This window comes from Ovis aries, chromosome 13 (genome assembly GCF_016772045.2).
Source record: "Ovis aries strain OAR_USU_Benz2616 breed Rambouillet chromosome 13, ARS-UI_Ramb_v3.0, whole genome shotgun sequence".
NCBI classification, from domain to species: Eukaryota; Metazoa; Chordata; class Mammalia; order Artiodactyla; family Bovidae; genus Ovis; species Ovis aries.
In genome coordinates, this window is record NC_056066.1 from 72,581,549 (window position 1) to 72,595,635 (window position 14,087).

At 48.5% G+C, this 14,087-nt stretch overlaps 1 protein-coding gene across 1 annotated transcript in view; it reads right to left on the reverse strand.

Annotated features, from left to right (window-relative positions):
* Positions 1–14,087, reverse strand: part of JPH2 (junctophilin 2) — a 78,415-nt gene that overhangs the window by 40,831 nt on the left and 23,497 nt on the right. The window contains exon 2 of the mRNA XM_027977219.3: positions 9,690–10,470. Within this exon, the coding sequence (XP_027833020.2) occupies positions 9,690–10,470 (781 nt within the window). The remainder of the gene's footprint in view (positions 1–9,689; positions 10,471–14,087) is intronic.

Genomic DNA, 14,087 nt, shown 5'->3' on the forward strand with positions numbered 1-14,087 from the left:
AATACCTCTTATACATTGTTGGGGTGGGTTATAAATTTGGTGCAACCCTTTTTGGAGATGAACTGGGATTCTGATAATAATTAAAACACACATTCTTTTTGACTCAGCAATTCCACTTCTAGGAATTTAACCCATAAAAGTACATCTGCGCAAGCAAGGATGACAGGCAGAGACATGGGAGCATCCCAGCAGGCTAACAACTTGGCCTGCCCTGCAATGAATACTCTGAAATATCTATTGAACATATATGGGGAGGGAGCAGTGGGACCTTAGATAGGGGGGATTTGGATTTTTTCTTGTTTGTGTTAATCCACTCAAGGGTACCATAGACCTTTTCAGGGGAGAGACCACTGAATTTACATTTTGACCATGAATGTCAAGAGTCAGTCCCTTGCAGAGACCTGGGCTAATGGCCTTATATTTCCAATGCATTCAAATGATGCCTGAGTAGCCCTGATAGGATAGGGTACCTGGCTGAGCCATCCCTTTAACCAGATCCATGAGCAAGAACATGGGTCCGAGGATGTTCACTGCAGCCTTGTTTGTAATCGTGAAAACATGAAATGCTTTCAATCTCCGTCAAGAGAGATCCGGTTAAATAAACCATGCTGCATCCAAACTGCAGAATATTATGCAGTTGTGAAAAAGACGAAGGCCGTATGTACATAAGATGAAGAGATCTCAAAACATATTGAGTTTAAAAGCAAAATGAAGAACATTATGTAGGCAGTTCAGTTGTGGAAAATAAAAACAAAAAATCACAAACCAGAATAGGTAAACGGAATGATGCTATGAGTAAAGTGTTAACAATGGCTACTTTAAAGGTACAATCAAAATGGAAGTAGAAATGAGGTTTTATTAGTTTTTATCTTCTATCATTCTGAATTTCCTTACATTTCAGCAAGTATGCTGTTCTGAACAATGTAAAAAAAAAGAAAAAGAGAAAAGAGAGAAATTACCGATCTGAAGTGGCAGAAACTGTCCCAGGTAAGATCACAGACTCTGAGGCCAGAATTATAGATCTATCACTTACTACCTATGTGACTTGGAGTACGTTATAACAGTCTCTATGTGCCACAGTTAGAATTAGATGAGTGGATTTAGCTAAGCATTTAGAACAGTGCCTGCTGCATAGTTAGTTCCAAACTCCTTAACCTGGCGTTCAAAGCCGTCCTCACCTGGCCCTCAGCTGCCTTCCCAGCCTCGTCTCTAATCACTTTCCCCACCCATGGCACCCCAGCCAATGACTCATGGCTCCCAAAATAAACCACACACACTCCTACCTCCATGGCTTTACCTGGAATGACCTTCCTCTCCCACTTCTCCACCTGGCAAACTCCTAAGCAGACTTACCCACAACCTGCAGGGAATCTCCCAGACCACCTCTGGGGCAAGTAGTTACTCTTTGCTCCTCTAACACACCACTGATCGTGTCAAATTCCAGCCTGTCTTGCTCACTAGGCTGTGAGTCCCCAGAAGTTGCTAGCCATGCTGATCCCTTGGGTGTCCAGTGTCCCAGTACAAGCTTGGCCCAGAGTAAGTGCTAATCAACAGTTCTGAAAGAAAACCAGATAAAGGTTAGGTCACGGTTAAGGCCATTCTAGAACCAGATCTCTTGGCTCTGGGGTCTCAACTCCCAGCTCTGCCATTACTCAGAGGAATGATCTTGTTTGAGATACTCAATCTGTCTGTGCCTCAGCTTCCTCATCCATAAAATGGGAATAATAGTACCTTCTTCATAGGGTTTTTCTGAGGATTGAGTTAATATAACTAAGGTACTTAGAATCCTTCTGACTCCTAAAAACTACATAGATTCTTGTTAAATAAAAATTAAATAATCAGGCACAAACATGGGAAAACTTAGCCCAAGGCCAGCCCCTCTTCCCAGGATGGTCTGCAAAACCAGGAGGTGCTGGAAATGAGTGCTGCTGCTGCAAGGTCACTTCAGTCATGTCTGACTCTGTGCGACCCCATAGACGGCAGCCCACCAGGCTCCCCAGTCCCTGGGATTCTCCAGGCAAGAACACTGGAGTGGGTTGCCATTTCCTTCTCCAATGCATGAAAGTGAAAAGTGAAAGTGAAGTCGCTCAGTCGTGTCCGAATCTTAGCAACCCCATGGACTGCAGCCTACCAGGCTCCTCCGCCCATGGGATTTTCCAGGCAAGAGTACTGGAGTGGGGTGCCAGTGCCTTCTCCGAAAATGAGCGCTGGCAGATGTGAAATCACAGCCTGAAACAGCACCAGGACTTCCCTGGGGGTCCAGTGGTTAGGAATCCCCCAGCCAAGGCAGGGCACATGGGTTCCATCCCTGGCCTGGGAAGACCCTACATGCCACCAGACAACTAGGCCTGTTAGCCAGAACTACTGAGCCCACACTCTGCAACAAGAGAAACCACCATATCAAGCCCACTCACTGCAACTGGAGAAAGCCTGTGAGCAGCAACAATGACCCAGTGCAGCCAAAACTAAACCAATAAATAAAAACTCTTCATAAAAAAAAAAAGGGAAGAAATAGCACCAGACCCATTCTTTTTGTTAGTCAAGGACCAACCCTGGTCAGGTGTACAGGTCTCTCACATCTGTTGATCTCTAGCCAATGTCTCTTTTCAGCAAAAAGGCTTAGCATCTTTGGCCTTAAGGTTGATCTCAGGTTGACCTCAGACTTGAATAGCATTCTGTTTTCAGAACGTCCCGTGATATGGGTCTCTTATTTTTAACAGTGTTCCAAAGTCTTCCTTTTCAGCAAGTGTACATAAAGCAAGTTGATTTAAAGATAGAGATTAAATCGGAAAGGTCCATATAGTCAAAGCATGGTTTTTCCAATAGTCATGTATGGATATGAGAGTTGGACCATAAAGCAAACTGAGAATCGAAGAATTGATGCTTTGGAACTGTGGTGTTGAAGGAGACTCTTGAGAGTCCCTCGGACTATAAGGAGATCAAACCAGTCAATCCTAAAAGAAATCAATTCTGAATATTCATGGGAAGGACTGACGCTGATGCAGAAGCTCCAATACTTTGGCGACCTGATACGAAGAACTGACTCATTAGAAAAGACCCTGATGCTGGGAAAGATTGAAGACGAGAGACGGGGACGACAGAGGGTGAGACGGGTTGGATGGTATCATCGACTCGATGGACATGGGTTTGAGTGGACTCCAGGAGTTGGTGATGGACAGGGAGGCCTGGCATGCTGCGGTTCATGGGGTCGCAAAGAGTCAGACATGACTGAGTGACTGAAATGACTGAGGTTGGAAAACAGAGGTAATATGTGGATGTAGCAAAAATTGGGATGTGGCCTGCAGAAGATACAAGCCTGGGAAACTGTTTTTGGGACTGTGAGAGATGACAGGCTTCCCTCCAGCTGATATTAATATCACTCTCAAGGGAGACTCAGATCAGTGCAGAATGACTCGTTATAACACAATTCATTGTTAACAGTGTACACCTCCTTGCCACACCTTCAAAGCAAAGGCCCTTTACGTGGGCTATCTCTTTTATCCTCTGCTATAATACTTTGAAAGAGAATTAATGTGATTCCCAGTTGACTGAAATGGAAAGTGAGGCATAGAGAACTTGCTTAAGGTCGCACGGTTTGTAAGAAGCCGAACCCAGATTCAAACCGGGATCTGTCCAATGTCATAGCCAGGCTCTTGGCTCTAAGCTTGCCAAGCTCCTAGCTTCTGCTCATCTGAGAAATTCACCTCCCAGAAACTCACAACACCATCTCTAACCCTGCATTCAACCTGGGAACTTCCAGGGTCAGTCAGGGAGTGGGTGAGAATCGGGGTGGGGACGTGGAGGACACATGTATTCAGGGGACCCTATCTTCAGGGTCACACCGATGCCACCGTGGTCCAGAACCTGAGATGTTGCAAGCCTTACACCCCGGGGAGGCTGAGAACTCCCGCAGACCAGCCCCTGCCTCTGCCGCGGAGGCACAATGACAACAATAACAACAAGAATCCTAGACAATGACAACAGCACCTAATATTTATTGAGTGCGTCCCACTTCTGGCCCTTGTCCTGAATGCTGCGTATATAGTATCTGGTTTAACTTTTGTGAAAACATTTCAAGGCAAACATTCATCTCCTTTTAGACATCAGAGCATTGCAGTCTGGAGAGAAGACAAGACATGGCCAGCAGCAGCAGAGGGCAAGCTCCACTCAGAACCTCCCCCTGTGCTCCTTCCAGAAGGGAGCCATTTATCAGGGTGTTGGCATGACAACCTGAAGGGTTTAGATGCCTCCTCAAACATCCCAGCTTCCCTCCACGGCCCAGCATCCATGACCTTAAAAGGCATTACAAAAAGCGAGAGTAGCCACAAGATCAGAAACCCTGAAGAGAATTCCCCCTTGACCACCTAGTGGCTATGAGCCTTTTTTTGTCCCTTTCCATACCTCAGTTTCCTTATCTGGTCAGTGAAGGAGCTGGACCATCTCCTTAGGGCCCTGAATGGGTCTAGGAGCAACACTGCCCAAGAAAAGTATGACATGAGACACACGTGCAAATTTTTTTTTTTTTTACTTTTCTAGTTGCCACATTCAAAAATGTTGAAAGAAACAAGTGAAATTTATTACAATAATATGCTTTCTCTAACCCATTATATCTAACATATAATCATTTCAGGACTTCCCTGGCGGTCCAGAGGTTGAGACATCGCCTTCCAACGTAGGTGATTGCAGGTTCAACCCCTGGTTGGGGAGTTAAGATCCCACGTGCCTCATGGCCCAAAAAAACCCAGAACATAAACAACAGAAGCAATATTGTAGTGAATTCAACAAAGCCTTTAAAAATGGTCCACATCCCCCCCGCCCAAAAATATAAACATTTCAAACTGTAATCAATATAAAAATTTATTACTAGGTTCCTTTACATATTTTTCTTACGAAGTCTTTGAGAGCCAGGGTCTGCTTCACACTTACAGTGCATCTCAATTCATATCAGCCACACTTATAAGACCTCAACAGATGCACATGGCCGGGGGCCACCATATTGGACAGCACAGAGCCAGAGTCGCCTTCATTTAGAGCCCATTTTAGGGAGTGAGACATCTCAGCTCTCTCCCTTCTCCCTGGGAAAGCGGTCCTGGTCCTAGACTTTGAGCTGAGAAGTTCTTTCAAGCTCAGAGCAGACAATCTGAGGCCACAATGGAGAGAAACCCCAGGCTGCCTGGGCCAAGGAGGCTGGTAGGAAGGCTCTCTGTTCTCTGCAGCCTGATTACTCAACAAGGCCCCCGGGAGCAAGGCTCCTCCTAACCCAAAGATTCCCTTAATTGGAAATTCAATCTGAGCTTAAAACCAAGTCAAGCAGCTATCCACGCTACCTCCCCCACCCCAGCACCACCAGCCCTGTGGGCATCCAGGATAAGGAATCCTAACCTCCCCTCCCGGTGGCACCGCGTGGAGGAAGCTGGCACCACCTTCTCACTCCTGAGACTCAGTGCCCAGCCATGGGTCTGGGAGCTTTCTTGGAGGGAGCTCAGTGTCTTCATGTTCAAGGGCACAGCCTTGGCAGGAAGGACAGGGAAGGTAGGGAAAGCAAGGGGCAGAGAGGGGCAAGCTTTTGTCCCCAGCAGGGGAAGACCTTGGGGAAATCCTTCCTTCTCTGCAAGCTTCCATTTCATCACCTTTAAAATCAAACATGTTAAATGATGGCAAAGACTGCTTTGACTGTTGGCTGCTCTGTGCCAGGCATTTTTTCAGGTATTATCTCATCTACTCCCTAAAACAAACCCAGGAAAGAAAGAAGAGCAGGATTCAGAGTGGTGAGGCAACTTGGGCAAGGTCACACAGCAATTCAATACAAGAGCCAGAATTCCAACTCGTGGACTTCTAAATCAAGAGTTTAAGCTCTTACCTCATTTAAGCTCTTTTGAGCCCCAGGCTGGCACAGGACAGTCTTGGCTTATGCCTGTCGTAACTATATACACTTGGCATAATGACTTTAAATGTTCCTTTGGAGAGAAGAGACAAATCTTCCATACAGAAGAATTTCTAGTTACGTATATGGATTACTTTCCCCTCCAAAAGGTAGAGGTTAATCCCAGACCCTTTCTGAGTGTGGGCTGAACTGGATGTCTGGGATCCAAAGATTAAATTAGGGGAAGGAGAAAATGGTAATTTGACAGCAGAGAAACCCAGCAGACACCACCTTAAAGTCTGAAGTTTAGTTAACAGTAAGGTATGAATGTTGGCTTTGATGAATGTGTCACTGTAATGAAAGAAGTTGACATTGGAGGAATCGGGGTTAAGAGCATATGGGAACTCTCTGTACTACCCTTGCAGCTCTTCAGTAAGTCTACAGTGATTCCAACATCAGAGTACTATTTTTAAAAAGTGACCCCTTGGGACTTCACTGGTGATCTACTGGGTAAGACTGAGAGCTCCTAAGGCAAGGGGCCTGGGTTCAGTCCCCAGTCAGGGAACTACATTCCACATGCTGTAAAGACTGAAGATCCCGTGTGATGCAAACTAAGACTCTGCGCAGCCAAATAAATATTATAAAGTGCTCATAAAAGCATCCAATAAATCATATGACTATCTGGCTCTGCCCCTAACCAAGAAATCTTAAGAAAATTACCCACACTTTCTTTCTGCCTTAATGACAGTAACTATTCACACATTCCTAGTGACTGAAAGTTTACAATGTTTAGAGTGGGCAAATGTGCCCGTTAAAGCTTTGGAACCAGAAATCTAGGAGCTGAAGCCCTGGTTCTCTCACTTGCTTGCCAGGTGGCCTGAAGTGTACTGTCTTCCTTCTCTGGGTCTCAGTTTCCACATCTGTAAAACGGATTCACGAAAGGACACGATGACTAGCAGTATCTGTGGAGCCCTAGGCTAGGTGTCCAGCATGGTGGTGGGTACTCTGATGGGCCACCCACTTTCCCCTTCAGAACCCAGGACTTATTTCTCCCCTCCTCCTGCCCTCAATCCAGCTGCTCAGAGTGCAGCCTACTGTCAGTCCTGTCCAGGGACTGCCACTAGCTAGAGAGAGCCGAACAGCCCCAGGTCATGCGCCTTCTGGAGGTCAGCTCGGATTTAATGCAGAGGCTCCAAAGATCCAGCTTCCTCAGTTCAACTTGGGAGAACTCTGAAGGTCCTCTCCACTGCAGGGTGCCCCTTGGGGTCTGCTGAGGCATTGTGGAGATTGCATTGCAGCCCCGCATGACCCTCTGCCCAATCCTGTCTCCTTTCCTTCCCCAGATATTGATCCTCAGAATGTGCCTGTAAACCTCCTGCATATTAATCTCCATCTCAAAGTTGGCTTCCAAGAGAACTTATCCCATAACAGAACTGTGAACCATTGGACGTGCACTATGTTTCTTAACCCTCAGACCCACCCCATTTTTATAGATGAGACAACTGAGGTTGATTTAGCCAAGAACATACAACTAAGAAATGGTGGCATCGCAGACTGGGAACAGAAGTTCAGATGGGCAAACTGAGTTGCCCAGGTCTGAGCTGAAAGATGAAAGAGCTAAGACTCGGCCCTTCACCTGCTTAACCCTAAAGACTACAGTGTGAAACCCTCCATCCCAGGCCATTTCAAGCCGCCAGCAGGAGGGTTCTCGGCAAGAGGACAGGCTGGTACCTCTCACTGCTGTCCTACCAGACCCTCTGTTGCCCCCGCAGTTCATCAACACCTGCAAAATGGGATTAACAGCAGTACTACCTCCTCATGACCTTGTAAAAATTAAGTGAGTTACTATACATCCCTGATGGCTTCCCTGGTGCTCAGATGGTAAACAATCCACCTGCAATGCAGGAGACCTGGGTTTGATCCCTGAGTCGGGAAGGTCTCTTGGAGAAGGGACTGGCAAACCACTCCAGTATTCTTGCCTGGAGAATCCCATGGACAGAGGAGACTGGTGAGCTACAGTCCATGGGGTCACAAAGAGTCAGACACGACTCAGCAACTAATACACATACATGAAGACATCAGAATGGTGACTGGCTCACAGGAAGCCCATTTTAAGAGTTAGAATATAAACAAATCATATAAGCAGCATAAAGTTGCAACTGCGAATGTTGTAAGAAGACCTCTATGCAGCTGAGTGAGAGTCAGGCTGTGACAGGGGGTGAGGCTTCATCAGCTCTATATGGGGGTCAGACTTGACCCAATCTCTGAAGGAGGAATAGAAATTAAGGGGCAGTAAGAGGAAGGAAGAGTAGGCTAGGCAGAAGAATCAGCAGGAACAAAAGCCTTCAGATAGAAAGAACTAGAGAAGGATGATGAAAGGCCAGTATGACTAGTACAGAGCCAAAAATCCAGGTCCCAGGACACGGTGGTAGAAAATGAGGCTGGATAGGAAGGTAGGAACCACTTACTACCTGGCCACTCACTACCTGGGTGATTTGCAACTTTATCTTTCAGAGCCTCATTTATATAATCTGTAAAATGGAGATAAAAATAGTACAAAGTCATTAAGGAGACTGAATGAGTCGATATTTGTAAACCACTTAAAATAATGCCATGCACACAGCAGGTATTATAAACGTTTGAAGGTAATATTGGAACTTTTTCTGAAATACAGTGAGAAGACATAGAGGGGCTCGAATATGGAGGAAAGCGTAGGTACTAAAGGGATGGAGAGTGGATGGATGAAGGGCTGGCGGACAGGTCAGCGGAGGTGGCTGAGAGAACGAACAGGGGGATAGGTTGCTGGGTCTGTTTGGGTGATGAAGGTGGTTGGATGGATGGATAACGGGTGGATGGCTGGATGACTGGGCAGGTGGTAGAAGCGGATGTTGTTTCAGTGGAAGGAAGCATGATTGGGTAAAGGGGTGACTGAATAAATGGAGGAAATCAGATGAATGAAGGTGGTGGCGTAAATGGGATGGCTGGGAGAAGCTGAGTGAATGTAGGTGCTGGGGATGAAGGGATGGATGGGTGGGTGGTTGAACGGGTGTCTGGGTGGTTGGAAGAATGGTTGTGGATGGATGGGGGGGTGAGTGCTTGGTTGAGTGGGTGTAAAGATGGAAAGCTGAATGGATAGATGAAGCAATGGTTGGGTGGAGAAGGTGGATATTATACAGGGGCTGAGTGGATGGATGGATAGAGGAGTTGGGTGAATGGAGGGATTGTTAGGGTGGGTAGTAGAGAAGTTAGGTGAGCGAAGGGGTTGGATGAATGGATAAATGGCAGGGTGGTTGATGGGCGACTAGGTGGTTGAATACGCTGTTGGGTGGTTGGATGGGTAACTGGGTGGTATGAGTAAACAGAAAATTAAGTGGCTGGGTGGGTGGGATGGACAGTTGGGTAGAGAGATGGTTGTTTAGGTCAATATTATAAAAGTTGGGTGAACGTAAGGTTTAAGTGAAGGGAGGGGTTGGGTGGGGGGGAAGAATAGAGTATGTAAATGGATGGATGATGGATGGACAATGAATGGATGGGTGAACAGGACACATGAGATCCCGAAGCACCGCCAATAAACCCTCTATATAAAGGCTTTGGGGGGAGGGAGGTGGGAGGGGGGTCATGTTTGGGAACGCATGTAAGAATTAAAGATTTTAAAATTTAAAAAATAAAAAAATAAATTAAAAATAAATAAATAAATAAAATAAAGGCTTCGGGGGAACCCCCTGATGGTGAAAGAAGCAGAAACAGGGCCTCCGAGGTTGCGCTGGCCCGGGACCCCTTCCCGGGGTGGGACGCTGCCCATCCGCGCCCGGCCCGGGGGTCCTACCTGGAGGCGGCGATCTCGGCCTTCTGGCGCGCGATGGCGGCAGCGCGCTGGGCGCCCTCCACGCTGTGGTCCACCTTCTGGCGGACCTTGCTGCTCTTGAGCGGCAGCACCCGGCGCTTGGTGCCCTTGACCAGCACGTTGTGGCGGTACTTGCCCTCCTCGCGGCGGCCGTCGGGCAGCGTGGTGCAGCCGTAGCCGTGGCGCAGGTTGTCCAGCCACTCGCCCTCGTAGCGGAGGCCGCTGGAGCGCTCGCTCACGCCGAAGCCCGAGCGCTTGTCGTTCTTCCACTCGCCCATGTAGGTCTCGGTGGTGGTGGCGTCGATGTCGGCCTCGAAGGGCGCGGCCTCGTCGGCGCCCTCGCCCAGGCTGCCGGTGGACGCGGCGTCGCTGGCGCCCGAGCTGAGGTCGCTCTTGAGGAAGCTGACGCGGCTGCGCTGGCTGCCCAGGGACGTGCGCGACTCGGCGCGGCGCAGCTTCCCCAGCAGCGCGCCCCGCTGGAACAGGCCGCCGCCCTTGGCCGCCCGCGCCACCGCCTCGGCGTTGGCCAGGAGGCTGAGCGCGAAGCCGCCGCGCGGGATGGCCGGCCCGGGCAGCGCGGGGCCGTCGGCGGCCGGCGAGGAGGGCGAGTCCGGGGCCAGCGTGCCGTTGCTGTGCTCGCTGCGCAGGGACGAGAGCGACGTGCGCAGCGGCGAGCGCACCACCACGGCCATCCCGTAGGGCACGCTCTGGCGCACGCCGTAGCCGTGGCGCATGCCGTTGGTGAACTGGCCTTGGTACGTCCCTGCGGGCGAGGAGAAGACGGTCAGTGGGGCCCCCAGGGCTGCCAGGGAGCCCGGCCATGCCCCGGGCCAGGCCGTCGAGGGGCAGGGGATTTGGAGTGACCGGAGCCAGCAGGCCTCCGAGGGTTGAGATTGCCTGTGTGAGAACACATGCCTGAAAGCCAGGCGTTGATGCAGTGGTGTGAATAGTCCCGTTGGTGGGAACCTGGCAAGGTCACGAGCATGCCAGACGGAGTGAGGTGGAGTGACGCAGAGCATCAGTGTGTGAAGCTGTGCCAGCAGGCCAGGCCCCTCGAATGCATGGAGTTACACGAGTGTGCCAGGACATGAGCAGACAATGTGTATATTTCTGCTGGTGGGAACGAACTAGAGTCTTTAGTGCGCCGAACAGAGTGAGGTTGAGAGAGCCTTTTTAAGTGAAGAGTGAAGAGTGAAGAGTGAGCAGGTGAGGCTCTGTGAGTGTAAAGTTAACTGAGCTTGTATAGAAATGGAATCACACAAGAGAAATGAAAAGTGCCAGAAATAGAGTGGGTAAGACAGTGAGTTTGTGCAGTAGTGTGAAAATTGCATTTGTGTGAGTGTGCAAGGTAGGGGAGCATGTGGAAGCATGAGTGTGCAAGGCAGTGTGTGCACAGAGGGTGACCGAGATCACCAGCGGGTCGTCATGAGATGTATGTAAGGTTATGAGAGCATTTGCGGTCTTCAGTGTGCAAGGACAGGTAAAGTTGAGTGAAGGTGCAAGACTGTTAGAGGATCCAAAAGTGCAAACTGGTGAGCAGGCAGGGTTCTGTATGTGAGGTTAAATGTTTGTGCATGGTTATCCTGGTGTTCAAGGTAAAGTGAAGGTCCAAGGTCATGAATGGCTAAGGCGGTGTTTTCATGGTGGTATGAATGTTGGAGGGCATGGGCAAGTGTGTATTTGTGCAAGGCCATGTGTAGAGAAGACCTCGCTCTGTTTGGCACGGTCTTTTGACTGTATAGGCTCATGTGTGTGATGCAGTGTGTACACGTGGCGTGAGTGCCTAGCACAGGTGACATTACGGGTATGTGTGAGGTCTGAGTACGCAAGGCCATCTGAGTGTTAAAGTGCAACATAATCTGAGATTGAGACACCCGATGCCGAGTGAGGGTGTGAGGTTGGGCGCATTAACGAAACTGAGACCGTGTGACACTGCATGTGTGCAGGGCGTGGCGTGTACAGGGAGCTAGTAGCCAGACGGCCTTGAGTGTCCGTGGGTGTGAACACATGAGCTCCTGGGAACTAGAATCTGTGCGTGTGACTGTGACATGCATAGAGGGGCAGAAGAGAGTAGTGGTTAGAAGCGCAGACTCCTGAGCCAGGCTGCTGGGTCTGAATCCTGCCTTGGCCCTTGCTAGCTGTGTAACCTTGGGCAAATGACTTAACCTCTCTGTGTCTCAGCTGTCTCACCCGTTAGAACAGATTAACAGTTGCCTCTTACCTCATAGGGTTGTTGGAGGTTTAAATGAGTTAATATTGCTGATGAACTATGAAGGAAAAGATATGCCTGTGATTTTGTGATTCTGCAAAGTTGTGCTAGTGTGTGTGGTCACCTAGCTGCATGAACAAGCTGATACAAAGCTACAAAATAGCTTCATATGAATTACACTCCCAACCTAACAGGCTGTGCTCCCTGGGCTCCATCCAAGACCGCCCCCCCCCTCCCCTGTCCTCCCTGGAGGATTGCATCATCTGGTGCTTTTATAACTGCCACCTATCTCCTGCTGGTTATCCTGACTATATCCCCGACCTCTTCCCCTCTGCAGTTTCCACCTTGAAGACAGGTGCCCCCAGATGTGACACACATCTCCAACTCGTCACTTCCCCTCGCAGCTCCCCAACACCTGTTCTGCCTTCTTGATCTTCCTGCCCGCAGCAGCACCCCTGAAAACCATTTCTCTGCCTCCATCTTTGTGCCTGGAATAGACAGAACAGTGCCTGACACATCATGTTTGCTGAAGTGTGGGGGCAATTCAGAGCCTTTGTTTTAAACACAAGCTGATATGCAGCCCTGGTTAACCAAACAACCAAATGGCTTCCCAACAAATACCCAGGATGGCTGCTAAGGGACCCCTAAGGTCAATCCAACAGGCATGCTCCCATTCAGACCTTCGCACTGGTTGTTCCCTCTGCTTGGAACTCTTTTCCCTCTCAATGTCCTTGAAGTGTTTGCTCGGTGAGGCTTACCTGACCACCCTATTTAAAATTACAATCTGCCTGGGACTTCCCTGGTGGTCCAGTGGTTAAGAATCCACCTTGCAATGCAGGGGACACAGGTTCGAGTCCTGGTCAGGGAACTAAAATCCCACATGCTGCAGAGCAACAAAGCCTGTGACCACAACTAGAGAATCCTTGCGCCAAAACAAAAGCTCCAGTGCGACACAACAGAAGTCCGCATACTGCAATCAAGACCCGATGCAACTAACTATTAAATAAATGTTTGTAAAAATAAGTAAAATGCTACCCCCCACCCAGGTTTCTTTCACCTTCCTTCCTTGCTTTTTGTTCCTTGATAGCATATCTAATATTACATATATTTTGCTTTCTCTTTTGTTTTTTGACTATCTTCCCTGGGTTTTCTTGGTGGATCAGTGGTAAAGAATCCACCTGCTGACATGGAAGATGCGAGTTTGATTCCTGGATCAGGAATATTCCCTGGAGAAGGAAATGGCAACCCACTCCAGTATTCTTTGCCTAAAAAATCCCATGGACAGGAGTCTGGCAGGCTACATGGGGTTGCAGAGAGTTGGACATGACTGAGCACGCACACACACACACAGATACACAGCACGTCTCCCTAGCAGAATGTAAGTTCCATAAATGCAGGATTTCCATTCTTTTTTGTTCACTGTTGTATCCTTAGGACCTAAAATGATAACATCATTCAATAAATATTGTTGAATAACAATATTCGATACATATTTGTTGAAGGAATGAGTGAGTGAATAGCACGCATTTTATAACTATTTTCTCTTCTTTCTGCTCTAGCCAGCTGAAAATGGATCTGCAAAAATGACCAGAGAGATGTTTATAATGGCTCCTATAAGACTCACCCAACATGACACAGTTAATAAATGCAGAGTGTCACAACTCACATCCATATCTGACTGTGCTCCTTCCAAAAGTCGCAGAAGAAAAAAGAAAAAAAATGAGACAGAGAAGTGGACAAGAGACAGGACATTTTGGACAGACAATGAGACAAGAACAGGACAGAGAAGATGGAAAGAAAAAAAGCTAATCTCTGGATTGAATAAGTTTGTGAAATCAAATCAACCAATCTACCTTTAGCTTAAATTTGGCATGAGATGGGCTGACGTGGCCCCTTTAAGCCCAAGAAAAACTGAGACTGCAATAGGAGAGTGGCTCTTGGCCTCCAGTTGGGGAGGAAACGGCCAGGCTATATTAGGAAACTTACAAGCAAGTGACAAGAAGCGCAGACACCCAGGGGAGGTTGGGAGTGACGGGGCCCTGGGAAGGGGAAGAGCCAAGTGCTGGGGTCATTCCCTGCCTGACTCTCTCTAAGACAGGACAGTTCTCTCTGGGGACAAGAAGAATGCATCCAAAGAGGGAGAGGGGAACCCACCCACAGCCATCTGGCTG